Source organism: Kogia breviceps, chromosome 13, assembly GCF_026419965.1.
Source record: "Kogia breviceps isolate mKogBre1 chromosome 13, mKogBre1 haplotype 1, whole genome shotgun sequence".
Classification (NCBI taxonomy): Eukaryota; Metazoa; Chordata; class Mammalia; order Artiodactyla; family Physeteridae; genus Kogia; species Kogia breviceps.
Window position 1 is genome coordinate 82,004,707 of NC_081322.1, and position 15,355 is coordinate 82,020,061.

The 15,355-nt window shown below is 37.0% G+C and overlaps 1 protein-coding gene across 12 annotated transcripts in view; it reads left to right on the forward strand.

The window, feature by feature from the left end:
- The window catches only part of ARID1B (AT-rich interaction domain 1B), a 411,191-nt gene that overhangs the window by 308,018 nt on the left and 87,818 nt on the right, over nucleotides 1-15,355 (forward strand). For 11 of the 12 annotated variants that reach the window (XM_059035978.2, XM_059035981.2, XM_067011074.1 and 8 more), the window contains one exon: nucleotides 10,137-10,226. The exons of the other annotated variant lie outside the window; for it this stretch is intronic. In XM_059035978.2, coding sequence (XP_058891961.1) covers nucleotides 10,137-10,226 — 90 coding nt within the window. The remainder of the gene's footprint in view (nucleotides 1-10,136; nucleotides 10,227-15,355) is intronic. 12 annotated transcript variants of the gene reach the window in all.

Sequence of the window (15,355 nt, forward strand, 5' to 3'; positions counted from 1 at the left end):
GAAGCCACCCCAATGAGAAGCCCATGCACCACAATGAAGAGTAGCCCCCGCTCGCCGCAACTAGAGAAAGCCCGTGCACAGCAACGAAGACCCAATGCAGCTGAAAATAAAAATAAATAAGAATTAGGAAAAAAAAAAAAAGAAAAGAAATATATCATACAGAAAATCTGTAAAGTCAGACTGTGGGAGAGAGTCTCGTGTTCTGCTTGAGAGAGAGCTGACTTCCATAACATGAAGAAAGTATGAGGATATATTAGAAAAAAGCAACCCAGTGTCTTAGTTTGGGATGCGCAGGGCTGAGTAATGGAGGGAAGTGCAAAGTGAAAGTTGGTCAGGGCTGTGATGTCTTGGTGATTGGTAGCAGTAGTTTCTACAATGTGTTGTTTTTTATTTTTAAACTCCTCGCTAAAGTTAGTGACACCACCAAGAATTCTTGAAGAGCAGAAGAATAATTCAGTTGTTAATTGCTAAAAACTATGTAATGTATATTGATTTCTGTAGCAGCATTCCAGGGAAAGAACTTAGTCATAGTAGAATTATTCGCAAAGTGACTGGAAACAGTCCTCATTTCTTCTCAGTATTTGACAATGGCCACAGCTGGCCCTACATTTTATTTTCTAACAAGCCTGTCTTACCCTTGTTAATTTCAAGAAATTTATGAATAGGATCCAAGACTTTGTCACTGAACACCTCATGATCCTCACATACCCTAAAGACCCTTACTGAGGAGGACTGGCCAGCAAAATCCTTCAGGTTTATCTGATTCAATGTGTTGTTTCATGTTAATTTTAAGAAGCCAATCCTCTTGAACTACTAATGGAGGAATATCATTTAGGACATTGCCTTGTATATGGGAAGTACAGAGTGGTTTTTTTATGTCATTTTTTACATTCAAGTAAAACCATCTCCAATTTATATAAGAACTTGTTAAGACAAATAAATATGCATTCCAGATGCTGCTCTGTCTTTATCCACTTTTGCCCAATGTCAGCTAATGTAGTAAAATTGGAGGGGGAGAATGGATTCCTGGGAGTAAATTTGAGATCAACTAGTGTCTGTCATTAAAACTCCAGATTTGCCATGTTGATTAGTTATATCACTATTCCATCTTGGATAACTAAATCCATCTTAGGTTGGTTGATTTTTATTTTTTTTATTTTTTAGCTACAACAGTGTGAAGGGAAGAAATGCTTTTTCTCTGGCCAGTACAACTTTTGAAAAATGGGATTTCTGGGTATTTCTTTGTTTGTTAGTATTATTTAGAGATAGCACAATATTATTTTTAAAAGGGTGGATTATTTGTTTGCTAGAGGCTGTTGTAGTTCAGAGTTAGTGTGTTTGTTCTTATTGAGTTTCTACAGTTGTATGCTGTAGTAATTTAGAAAGGAATTAACCAAGGGAAATTGTAGTCTAAGTAAATGATTAATGTAGAAATCCTACTCATCTCATATTTATTCTCTGCTACCCCAACACAACAGTGGTGGAGTATAACTTAAACATGATTACATCTGATCAATAGTTCTGATTTATTTGTTTTGGTCTGGCCAAAAAAAGTTGGAAGAATAAAACCACAAGGAACCATTTCTCTAAAAATATATCTGCTAAATGCACTTGCCGTTTAAGTCTTAGACCTGCATTTGTGTTAAGTGCTGGGGAATCCAGTGCATCCTATACTAGATCTAATTTGAAGAGGACATAAATCAAATTCTGTTACTGACATTTATTTATGGAGGCCTGTTTACTAAGTATGGAGAGTGTACCAGCTTTTTAAGTCATTGCTGTTGTTAATAAATACCATTCGATATTTACTGACTTTTTGAGCAGGTGTTCCTGAATGGTTTTTTAATGATATTACTGTTTAGCATAGGGGTCAGCAACTACCACCTTTGGGCCAAATCCAGCTCGCCGCCTGTTTTGTAAAGATTTATTTATGCTTCTCTGTTTATATGTTGTCTGTGGCTGCTTTTGTATTACAACAGCTGAGTCGCATAGTTGAGACAGAGAACATATAGCCTACAAAACCTAGAATTTATACTATCTGGCAATCTACAGGAAAAAGTTTGCCTATTCCTGATCTAGAATAATAAGATAAAACTACATGATTACTGATAGCTTATAAAGATCTGATTAACTGTTAGTCTGTACTTGGTTTCTGGAGTAATCAACCACACATTTATTTATTCAACAAATATTTATTGAATGCTTACTGTATGTCTGGTTCAGGGGATATAGTAGGGAAAAAATAGAATTCTCCATACTCGTGGAATTTACATTCTGGTGCCACTGTAAGATACACATTACTAGATGTATGCTAATTTACCAAAAGTATACATATTATCCTGTTCTCCCAATTTGTTACATACTAAAATCATAATGTCTTGTTCATAAAATTGTTTAATTGATGATTATCTTGATTCAGTTCTTAAAAGCTATTTTTAATTAGAAAAATTTCCCTCAAAACCTATCCTAGTGTTAAAATTCTAAGGAAAATATTAGCAAAGAAAATACAGTAGTACATTAGGAAAATAATGCCCCATGACTAAATGCGATTTATTCTAGGAATGCAAGGTCGGTTCAATATTAACAACTCCATTAATATGATATGCCATATAAACAACATAAAGAAAAATATTATTTCCTTTAATAAAATTCAATACCCAATCATGATAAAAAACACTCAAGGAAATAACAACTGAAGGACACTTTCTCAACATGGTAAAATGCACATGCCTTAGTTTTAAAGCCAATATTTTATGTAGTGAGGGGAATCATTAGAGACATTTCCACTAAGATAGAAACAAGGCAGCGATGACCACTGTCTCCACAGCTATTCAACAGTGTTCTAGAGATATTAGCTAGTGCAGTTAGACAAGAGAACTCAAAGGCATAAGAACGAGCATAGAAGAAGTAAAACTGTCCTCTATATAGATGATACAATAGTAAACCTAGAAAACCCCAGAGAATCAATAATAAATTAACTCAAACTACTAAAGAATTCAGTGCAGTAGCAGGATATAAAGTTAACATACAAAAAGCAGTAGCCTATACACAAGCAATAAACAGAAGACCTACTGGTAGGGAAAAAAAAATCCTATTTGTAAAAGAAGGTGAAATGCGCAGGAATAAACTTAACATAAAATGTGCTACAAAATTTCTATGTACCTGAAAGAAACTAAAGAAGACTTGAACAAATGAAAGCCATCTCCTGTTCTTGAATACGATGAACCCAACAGTCACAGTTCTTCTCCTTATGTTAATTTATAATATTGGTGTAATCCCAGTAAACATATCAACAAGTTATTTTATATAGTTAGATAGGTTGATACCAAACTTCAGATAGAAAAAACAAACATGCTAAAAAAAACATTGAAAAAGGAAAAGCAGGGATGGGAGTTGGGGGAGGACCAGCCTCACTAGACATTAAAACATGCTGTAAGAGTAGACTTTAAAAGGTTCTCATCACAAAAGATAAAATTAGATCCATATCTCTTACCACACAAACAAAAAAATCCCCAGTAGATTAAGATGAAAACACATGTGTACGTGAATAAAACTTGAGTTCCTCTTTAACTTTGGTGCAGAGGAAAGCTTTCTCACTATGACTTAGAACCCAAAAGCAATAAAAATTAAAATGGATGAGGCACTTCCCTGGTGGCGCAATGGTTAAGAATCCACCTGCCAATGCAGGGGACATGGGTTTGAGCCCTGGTCTGGGAAGATCCCACATGCCGCGGAGCAGCTAAGCCCGTGAGCCACAACTGCTGAGCCCGCATGCCTAGAGCCCATGCTCCACAACAGAGAAGCTGCCGCAATGAGAAGCCCACGCCCCACAACGAAGAGTAGCCCCCGCTTGCCACAACTAGAGAAAGACCACGTGCAGCAACGAAGACCCAATGCAGCCAAAGTAAATAAATTAATTTTTTTAAAAAAAAGAGGAGGGACATAAATTATTTTTTTTTAAAGAGGATGAGTTTGATTAACTTTTTTAAAATTCCATTATAAAAGATACCATAAATAAAAGACAGCTGATAGACTCAGAGACAATATTCACAACTTATACCACAGATAAAGGGCTAACATCCCTGATGTATAAAGAACTATTAAAAATTTCAGGACAAAGGACTAAAAACCCAGGTAGAAAAATGGGGGGAAGACAGAAACAACAGATTCACAAAAATATATAAATAGCCCCCAAACATGAAAAAGTGGTCAAACTCAGAATTAGAGAAATGCAGATTCAAAAACCTCAGATACCGTATCTCACATAAAGACCGGCAAACATTTTTTAAATGACAGCATATTCTGTTAGCGAAGTTATGGAGAGACAGGCCCTTCAAACATTGCTGGTGAGAATGTAAGTCTTTTTGTACATAGGTACATACATCTTTTTATATAACTGACTCTTCGAACCATAGAAATATTTCACAGACCAACAAATAGCAAAACAAATAAAGCGTCATGGAGGGAAATTTGAAAATACATAACCTCTTGACCCAACGATCCCTCTACAAGGAATTTACCCTAAAGATAGGCCTCCAACAGTACAGAAATGCATGTGCAAAAGATTGGAAGCAACCGAAATGCCTATACATAGGAAAGTGGTTGAGTAAGCGATGGAACACTCACAAAAAGGAGAGCTATATACCTATTTTTTAAATAAGGAAAATGCTATAAATTGATAGGAAGTACTCTCGGGACATGCTGTTAAGTGAACAAGCAAAGCTTGAAAGATAACCCAGGATATGCAACTTTTCACTTAAGGAAGAAGATAATATAAAGGAATATGCAGCTATCTTCTCATTTATTCAAAAATAAATATGTGAAAGATAAAGATAAACCAAAAACTAAAGGGATTGGTTATTTATAGAGGGCAGGTGGGAAAAGGGGTAGGAAGAAGGAGAAATGGGAAGAAGGTAGCAGGGCTGAGGAGGGAGTGACTCCTGAGCCTATGTCTTTTTGTGTAGCTGTGACTCTTAGAACCATAGAAGTATTTCACATACCGCCCCCCCCAAATTTGAAAACAGTTAAAACCAATCAGTATGCGAAGGGAACTCAAAATGAAATACAATCCCTAACAAATGACTCGGTGTTTTTCATAAGGATATAGTCTAGTAATTCTGAAATTAGTTTGTGTATATAACAGAATTGAACAATATATAAATTGATTTAGATAATGAGAACTGCTTTTCTTAATGTTGGAGAAAGAACTTATAAACAAGAGCAGGGAGAAGGGTAAAATGTACCCTCTAGTTTTGGATTGGAGTTAGAGGTATTTGCATAAACTCATGATTGCATACACACACAAATAAATACTAAGATACAGAGTACATATGTATGCATTAGTGTACGTACATATTTCCTACCTCTGTTCACTGAGAGGGCCTAGAAGCAATCAGTCCCCAGGAATAATGCGCAGACCCAATGCCCAGATCTTAGTCTCTGAACACCATCCTCCAATAAAAAGAGATGAGCCTGGAAAATCTTGTGGTTCCAAAAATAAGGATTTGAAAAAAATAAGATAAAATAAGGATTTGGAACAATTTGAACCACAAAATAATGGCAACGTTGGATTTTAATCCACAAGTGTGTGAGTTTTCTGTTCTGTATGACAAATTATCACAAATTTTGCAGCTTAAAACAGCCCACATTTATTATCTCACATTTTCTCTAGCCAGGAGTCCAGTCACAGCCTCACTGGGTCCTGTTCTCTGGGTCACAAGGCTGTAGTCTGAGTGTTGGATGGTCTCGTTTTCATCTGGAGGTTCAACTAGGGAACAGTCTGCTTCCAGTCTCATTCAGATTGTTAGAAGAATTCTTTTCCAGTGGTTGTAGAAGTGAGGCCCTCAGCTTCCAGAGGCTGCCTGTCCCTGCCATGTGGCCCGGTTCACATCATAGAAGCTGCTTCGAGGCCATCAGGAGCATCTCTTAACATCAGGCCTACACAGAGTTATCTCCCTTTTGATTTTTTCAGAGTCAACCGGTTAGGGACCTTAATTATATCTGTAAAATCCCTTTAACTTTGCCATATAAAATAATTTTAGGAATGATAGCCCATCGCGTTTATTATATTCTTTGGCTAGAAGCCAAGTCACAGATTCTGCCCTCAGTGAAGAGGTGGAGATTACAGAAGAGTGTGACTCATTAGAAGTCATTCTGTATTGTGTCTGCCACACTGAGTCTGTATGGATACAGTCTAATAAATACATAAACAAGTAGAGAAGAAGAGATAGTTCTTCCTTGTAATAGATTCCCATTAACAAATGTGGAAGGAAAGAGGAAAATAAAGAATCACCATTAGCAAACACCACTGGAATAAATGTTGCAGACAAGATTCTCTGATGGGTGCTAAAATTAGTGGATGCAAGTTGGAGGAGACACAGGATTTGCATAGTCTCAGATATCTCCTAAGATACTTATCAATTACCAAGGGCAGAATAGTAACTTTTTATTGGAGCTTGGTGGACAACAGCTTTGCCTAATAATCAAGGTAAAGGTTGCCACAAATGAAACATCAATGTCATGAACCCCTTGGTAGAATGAACTGGGAAGGGCATGACACTTTTGTGGTACCAAAATGCATTACCTCGTTTCAATCATGACACAATAACAGACTAAGCCAAACTGAAGAACATTCTACAAAATGACTGATCAGTACTCTTCAAAAGTATCAAGGTCATAAAATATAAGGAAAGACTGATTAGACTGAAGGAGACTAAGGAGAAATAACACCTAAATGCGACATGAGACCCTAGAATGGAAAAAGAGACGTTAAGTGGAAAAATTGGTGAAATTCAAATATCTTTAATTAATAATCTTGTACCATCTTGTTCCTCTTGATAATTATATAAAGGTTCTATAAGATATGAACACTAGGGGAGGTGGATTAAGAAATATAAGGCAGCTCCTTGTATAGCTTTGTAACTTTTCTCTGAGTGTAAAATTCATTAAACATAGAGCTCTTTTGTAAAAAATTATAGTATAGACTTGTGCTTACAATTTTAAGTCAGCAAAAGTAGAAATTCGGGTGACTTACTGATGTTTCATTTCTTAGTTTGCTGCACCAAAATTTAGGACGATATTGTGTACATAGTCACTGAAGAATGCATACATCAGTGTGAAGTGGTGGAATTTATTCGATCTCACAGGATAGTTTTTTTCCAGTTTTTTTCCCTCCATTGTGCTTACATCATTATACACACAGACTAAGGGGAAAATGGGGCTTTCTTTAAAAACTCAGTTTTAATGTTAAAGCCTTCTTGTGAATTTGGTTTATTTACAATATATGGCAACATTCTCTTTTAAAATAATTACCAAAAGGTTTTACTTACGTCAAACATGTGTCATGTAAAAATCCATGGTTTTGGAGGTGTTCAGTCAATTCCGTTGGTTCAAAGGGCTCTACATTTTCTTCTTTACATGGACAGTGGACAGAAATGAGTCTCCGATATTATGTCTCTCAGGCATGTTTTCTGATTCATCATCTGTTGTGACGGTGCCTATACCCGTGCTAATGGTGGATGAAGTTATTTCTTAGTAACTATGCAACTACTGATGGAAAGATAGGGGTTGAAAGCAAATGGAGAATCTTAAACAGTTTGGGCAAGTCTGTCTTTACCATGAAAAGGCTCTTGTTTGTTTCTCTGAAGGGTGGATTTAGTAAATGAGTAGATAGCTCATTGCTTTAGAGATATCTCTCTTAGAATTGCACCAGACAACCAGTAGTGCTGCTTGGATATGGAAGTATTTTATGAATTCATGAGAGGTCTTACAGCCTTTTTTATTTTTACTTGAAATATTGTACATAAGAGCAGTGCCTGGGGCATGCATAGTGTAAGTAGTGGTGTCCTGTATTAACGCAGAATTACTGTTTGTTTTTACTGTCATGAGTCTGTGAATCCAGTCTGTCACGTGCAGAAACATTCATTATAATGTAAGCACTCACTGTCTTACTGCAGCTGATTCCCCAGTGACATTTTAGAAAGTCAGTATTTGGCTGCAGAGTGCTTTAAGTTTCTAAATGGACTGGAGCTTGGGGACCTTCGGGTATTTCATAGAAACCACATGACCCTGAGTGGACACACAGCAACTTTTGTGTATCTGTAGCCAAGCTGATGGCAGTGTTTTCCCTTGAAGTTGTTTTCACCCAAAATGTAAGTGTCTTTTACTTTACATTTAGTTATTTGGTACTCATACTAATTTATTACAGATGTCTAAGAGTAAATGATGAATGGTTAAACAAATTCTTTGCTGTTTGTCTAGGTCTTTTATCATCTAGTTGTGGCTCTAACTCCTGCTAGTTTCACAGCACATTTTTCGGTGTCTATAAATTCAGCTCTTGATTTTCACTTTATCTGAGAATGAAAGTGGCAGTTGTACCCTGCAGCATTCAAACACATTCATAAGTTTTACATTCTTTTCTAAAAGTGAGAAACGAAACTCCCAAGAACAGTTTGAGAACTTGTTATAGTTGTATTTTAACAACTCTTTATACCTATTATCTAGATAGAAAATCATCTTCCTGCCTCTCTGGCTGTCACAGATACAGCTGTTATTAGAGTTAGTAATGAGGGGTGGTCCTCAGAGACCATTCTCTTCCTGGTCTGTACTCAGGCTGCCTGGCCTAATAGAGCGCCATCAGGTACAAACACAGGAAGGGGTTGTTTTCTGTGTAAAACACCAGGCTGTGCACCACGACCTTTGCCGAGGTGAACTGGTGGTAATCTTCAGTACGTTAATTTCCCTCTTTACTCAATAACTGTGATTCCTCTTAGCAACATACAGAGCTATGCAAGAAGTGGGTCCTGTGGTGTCAGAGCAGTTCGCCTGATCTAGCATGATCACAGACTACCATACCAGAGGGCTAGGTAGGGATATATATATATATATATATATGCAGGTATATATGGATATGGATGTGTATGTGGTGTGTGTCTGTGTGTATTTCTGTCTTTCCAATTTATTTTAGCAAAGGGGGAGGTTAGAAGATAAAAATAGCATGGTCCTCATATGCTTTGTGTATCTGTAGCCATGTTGATGGCAGTGTTTACCCTTCAAGTTGTCACCCAGAATGTAGGTGTTTTTTACTTTATTTATTTGGTACTAATACTAATTTACTACAGATGTCCAAGAGTAAATGAATGGTTAAACAGTGCTTTGAGGATTATGCTACATTCAACTGCCATTTTTATTCTATAATACTTTTAGTCTCAGAAATGTATCTAAACTTCTGAGGCAGAAAGTGAGTTGAGATTGTCAAGTGCCTCTGATGACTCTTAAATTTCAAAATCCTGTCTCTAGCCTTCACATGATTCACCGTCTCTCTTTAATTAATAAAATAGTAAATATCTTTTGCTTTAATTCGTATTCTCAGATTAAGGACCATTGAATAACAAAGATTTATTAAATATTTGTTATGCTAATTTAGGGATTAAAGGAGTAAAAGACATGATTGGAGCTTACATTATAATTTGAAAAGACAAACAACAAAAATTAAGTAAATGGAAATCAAATAGATGGTAAATATTGCTTTATTAGCAATAAAGATCAAAAGAGATACAGCATAATATTTCTTCTTTAGTGATAATGAACACTATATTTTATAGTAGTGTGTTTTTTAATTGATATTTTCCTCTAAGTTTTTGTTAAATCTCTGACTTTTTATAAAGATTTTTTAGAAGTCGCTTGATATTACTATATTGAATAAATATTACCAGTGAAAAATTGTTGGCCACTATTGATGCCTTCCCACTGAGAGACTAGTCTAAACTCAGGAGGATGAGTTTAATTCATCAGTCTTGGATTTTGTTAAATGCATTGTCGAAGTGTGTGTCAGGAGATTTCAGCTACAGTTTGATTTGTCTGTGAATTGGGGAACTCATACAGTAAGTATGAGTTCAGGAGGTAATTCGATAAATACATTTTTTCAGGAGGTAATTCGATAAATATGTTTATGCCTGCTTCCTCATTGTTTTACCCAAAAAAGTATAAAAATATCACTCTTTGAGCTATATATTTTTCTTTGTGAAACCATACTTTTGTGAACATGAAGATTAAATTTAACTGTGTCTTGGTTTTGCACAATTGCAACGTTAATGCAGAGGGTTCCCTATCCCCACTTCCCCTCCTGTGTTTTACAGGCAGTCAGATGCCTCCTCAGCCACCTGGGAGCCAGTCAGAATCCAGCTCTCATCCTGCCTTGAGCCAGTCACCAATGCCACAGGAAAGAGGTTGGTCTTCAGTTCATACATCTTACATACCTTCGTGTTTTGAGTATATAAGGCTTATATGAATTTGCTTACCTATGCACCTCCTTCTAAATAATTTTTGAAAGAATATTATGTTTCCTTATCAGATGAAAGTAATAAATAAGAACCTACATGTAACAATAAATATTGAAAAGAAGGATGCTTTCTTGCAGATCGGGTGGTTTTACCAAAGTGCATTTCAAGACCCAAAGAATATATATGTCCACATAGAACCATGAGGTATACTTTATACATGAGTATAGTCTGATATTTGATCTAGCTGTGTAAAAATGACTGTTAATGATTCAACTTGGATATTGGTCCTAATGAGGTAAAAAAGTGTTATGTATGTGTGTCTGTTTAGCTGGTTTGATCAGTTACTTGTCCCATGATATTTAACAGTGAAATGTTAAACACATAGTAAGACCTTGTATTGTAGAATTATAGGATCTTAGAACTGGAGCTGACCCGAAAGACTACAGAGTCTGTTCACCTCAATTTATGCATAAAGAATATGAGGGCCGCAGAGGTTCTGTGTGACCTTCCCATTCTCAGAAGCAAGTTAGTGCCAGAGCCGGAGCAAAGAATGTGGGCTCTTCCTGAAGCCCTTGAACAGCCACGTGGTCCCACATCTGCAAGCTCTTTGACCTTTCACTCAGTTCTGCATGTTGACCCCCATATGTTATTGCCTTGATTGAAGCCTTAGGCCTTCCTTTGTTTGCTTCTGTCTTCTCTCTCCCCTTCAGAAGTAAAGCTGCTTTTGTTGATGGTGGAGGTGGTGATTTTAATACAGATTAGTGTAGACTAGACCTTATAAGCCTGCTGCACCATCTAGTGCTTTGCCAGGTCACTTCCCGCTGCCTGTGGGTCAAGGCTCATCTCTCCACCCCATGGAGGCGCCACTTTCCTTCACTCCCCTTCCTCTTTCACACCCGCCCAGAAGACAGAAGTTGCTGGCTTGGTAGCTGATACTTAAAGACTCCTGACCCCTAATGTTTATAATTATTACTGTATGGGTTGTAAAGACGATGATTTGTTTCTAATTAGAATTATACGTATAAAGTTTCAGCTATTTTACATATTAAAAACTCAGCAATGTGTTATTTGAAAAGTAATACCAGTGAAAAGATGAATTAGCCTTATCTATATATTATTTGTGTTAAAATGAATGTTTAGTAAGAATAAAATGGAATTTTAATTCCGAATACCTTTACATATTTAACTTTTTTATTATAATTTAATGTATAATTAATACTTTAATTCCCTTATCAAAATACTACAATATGTCTTAACAATGGAATAGTTCACGGTTTTTAAACTTCAGGGCACACAGGAATCGTCTGGAGAGCTTGTTACACTCGGTTGCTAGGCCACACGCCCAGGTTTCCGATTCAGTAGGTCTGGGGTGTGGAGAGCTCTCAGTCTGCATTTCTGACAGGTCCCCAGGCATTGCTGATGCTGCTGACCTGAGGACCATACTTGGGCAACCCCTGCCTTATAACGAGGCTGTAATATGTTTTAATAGTTGTGTGATGTGTGTATTTGTTTCTCTAAACTTTCCACTGTGGCCTCCTATAGATCAGTCTTGCATCTCACATCCTCTCTATCAATTGCTTGTTCTGTGTTAACTCCTCATATGGCTCTGGCTGTCTGGAAGACATTACAGACGTTCATGGAGAGAGCACTAAAGCCAAGCCGGGGGGAATTCTCCCCAAGCTCCTTTTCATGGCCGTGGGTTGTACCTACCTTGTGTGGCTCGGTCAAGGAAGTGAAGAAAAAAGCATAAAAGAAATTATCCTACACTGAAAGCCCACTCAGGCCAGACCCAGAGCTAAAATGAAGATTTTTGTTATTTAATCTTCACCATATCCCTGAAACATCATTCCTACTGCGAGAATTCTGCTAATTTTGCAAGGATCAAAAGATAAGAGAGACCTTATTTGGAAGTCCTACAGTTCTAACCTTTCCTGCTAAGAACTAAAAAAGAGAACCCCCCCTCCACATCCTCCAGTGTCTTTCCAACCCCTTCCTCCTGATAAATGTTTAAGGAATTTTAAAATGTAGAAAACCAAATATGAAGGACGAGATGACAGGAAATGTAGTTAAATCAAACTTTTAACTTCGTACATTTGCAAGGCAAAACTGAGGATGTTCCTCTGGTGTCACTGTATGGAAACCACTATGTTGATATGTTTGGGGTTTTTTTTCCCCCCTCTTATGTATAGTGTGGTTTTGGTAGCTAGTAGTGGATGCATAACAATCTGGCTAATATAATGACCATTTCCTTCAAATAGCAAAAATGAGTTTTATGATTTGCTAAATCTGAATTGATTTTTATGACCGTATTCCTCAAGCTTCCCCTGAGACTGTGCTGCATGTACCATGTGCATCCCCTGTGTGCCTTTTGTGGGTTGGACAACCCCTGAGAAGGAAAACTTATTTTTAAATGACTGTTGGGTGATGCTTTGCCATGAGTGAGTTAAATTTCCTCTAAAATTGGGTAGCAAGTACTTTTTTAGAAAATGGCTTTGTTGTTTGTTAAAATCTAGGAAGAAACGTTAGCTCCTACCTAATGACACTTGATCAGATATTTTAATGGCAAATGACACGAATATTTTAATGATTTGATACAATAATGAAAACCTTTTCCTTGTTTTACCATCATTTGGTATGTACGAACAGTATATATAGTGCAAAATAAATCTAAGAAAACCGTTGCTAGAAAATTCCCCAGTGTTGATTCCCATGTATTGAAAAGTAAATTAACTTCATTTATACCTTTACAGTTTGTATATCTGCCCCCCCCCTTATTTAAGGAAGTAATGAAAGAAGCAGAGAGGAAAAAAATGCATTGGTGAGTTAGCATCTTATTTTTAAAAATGTATTATTTCTCAGAAACCGTGGACCTTGATAAACAAGATAAGAACACAGCTTCTGTACTGCTGAGTGCTAAAATAACCAAGTTAAACACTTCCTTTTACACTTACTTTGTTTTAACAGGTAAGATTATAAGAGAGTAAGATTCCACAATTATACACATCTTCTTTAATGTACCCACAGGAGATAGATTTTCTTTAATGGGAGAGAACCTAGAAACACACTTGCCCGGAGACAACTGCAGAAAACAGGAGATGCAGCCTGCTTTCTTTTGGCGGTGCAGTTTTCTGGGTCGTCTCCAAAGCCCTCGTGGGGGCGCAGTGCTGACCAGCTGCCCTAGCCTAGGTTCCTGCAGGCTCAAGAAGCTGATCTCTTGCTCTACTGTCATTCCTTTGTGTTTGGTCTTTGTATCCCCATTCAGGACGAACGTTATTAATAAACTCCATACCCTGTTTAGGAGAATTTTAGGAAATCTGAGGCTGTCCTGGGGTCTGAAGAGCGCCAGTAACAGCAAGGCCATACCGCCTTCCCGAGGTTGAGTGCAGAGCCCGTGCCCCATCCAGATCCCAGGCCCTGCAGTGCCCACCCCCTCTTCAGTTCAGTACCCTCTTCACCTGGCGGTTCTGGTGTCGAGTGTGTCAAAGGACATCAGTCACAAATTCATTTCCCCACATTGTACGTAGGTGAAAATAACTGAGTTTCTGTAGTTTTCTGTTCTCCATCTCTGAAGGTATATGTGGATATGACTATCATAAGTTACAGAAAGGAGGGAGACACTTGGGATGTTTATTGGCCGCTTTATTCTTCTGTAGTATTGTCACTACATTTCATGTACTTTCCAATATAAAACTTGATTTGGTACTCTCCTGTTTGCATATTACATGGTGCTTCTTACTAACTGAATAAAGAAAATTAGTTCAGATTCTTTGGTTTTAACTTCTTCATTACTGATATAAGTTTTGGTTTGCTTTTTTTTTTTTAAAGGTCAAAACTTGAGTTTAGTATTCTGTAACACATTTGCCAGTGGTTTTTATTTTAAACCACATCTTTGCTCTGTAGACCTCATATAACAACATACAGAATTGCTATTACAGCATCTCACGCAGAAAATCAAATACAGTACTGTGAACTACATGAACTAAGGCAATGGAGGAACAGTTAAGATAACCCTAAAATACTGAAATATATTTTACAAGAAAATTGTAGCTAACATGTTTAGATTAGCTTTATCCTTCTTATTCTTTAGCGTATATATCTTAAAATTTGAAAAGAGGAATAGGAAATGGCTTATTAGTGGGTTGTCCTGTTTTCCAAGAGGACTTGGAGGGAGCGTGGAATAGTCATCTGAGTAGATAAATAAGCATAATTATTATTAACATCAAAATGATCACATTTTTAACCCCTATAAAATGTTAAGCTTCATGAAACTAGCAAATGCCCTTCTAGTTTATTGGATTAGCAATTAGATGAAAATGTTTCAAGAAGGCTTATTTATTTGGACAGATGTAGAGAGGTTCAGAATTAATTTTTTGAAAAGCTTTTAATTGAATTCCCTTTTAATTTTCACAGTGGTGTCTAGTTAAATATTCATGTTAATGCTAGTGGTTTTCTGAAGGTCTGAACTAGATCTGGATTCTCAAAATCAACATAGGTTATTTAACCCTTTTCATCTAGTGTGCCAGCAGGGACTTCCTTAGTGTAATCCCATAGTATTTGAATAATTAGAAGGTAGTAATGAGGATTTAATTAGTCCTTGAGATATGCTGAAAGCAGAACCACCAAGAACTTTCCCTTTTGGACATGGATTGCAAGCAGAACTGATGCTGCCACCGGACTGTGATGTGCTAGAAAATGTATTCTATCACTGGAGGCACTTCTTTGGCACCATTCCGTGGCCATCAGATCTGTACGGAGGGCATCCTGGGTGAAATCTTCCAGAATTACTGAGTTCCCCAGCCCCCAACCTTTATTCTTGTCCAGCCACATGACAACCTTTTCTTCCTCTCAACTGGTTAAACAGAGTTTTAGTCAATGTATACAGGCTTCCTGTAGCTAATTGAGAATCAACTGTTACTGTATCAGTGGTGCCCAAATTAGACAAGTTGTGTATTTACTCTATAGTTGCAGGACAAGGAAAAAATAACAAAATTTTGCAGTTTCACATATCTCAAGTATTTAATCCAGCCAGACTTAGTGCTTGACAGCTGTACGTCAAGTGAATCACAAAATTCTTG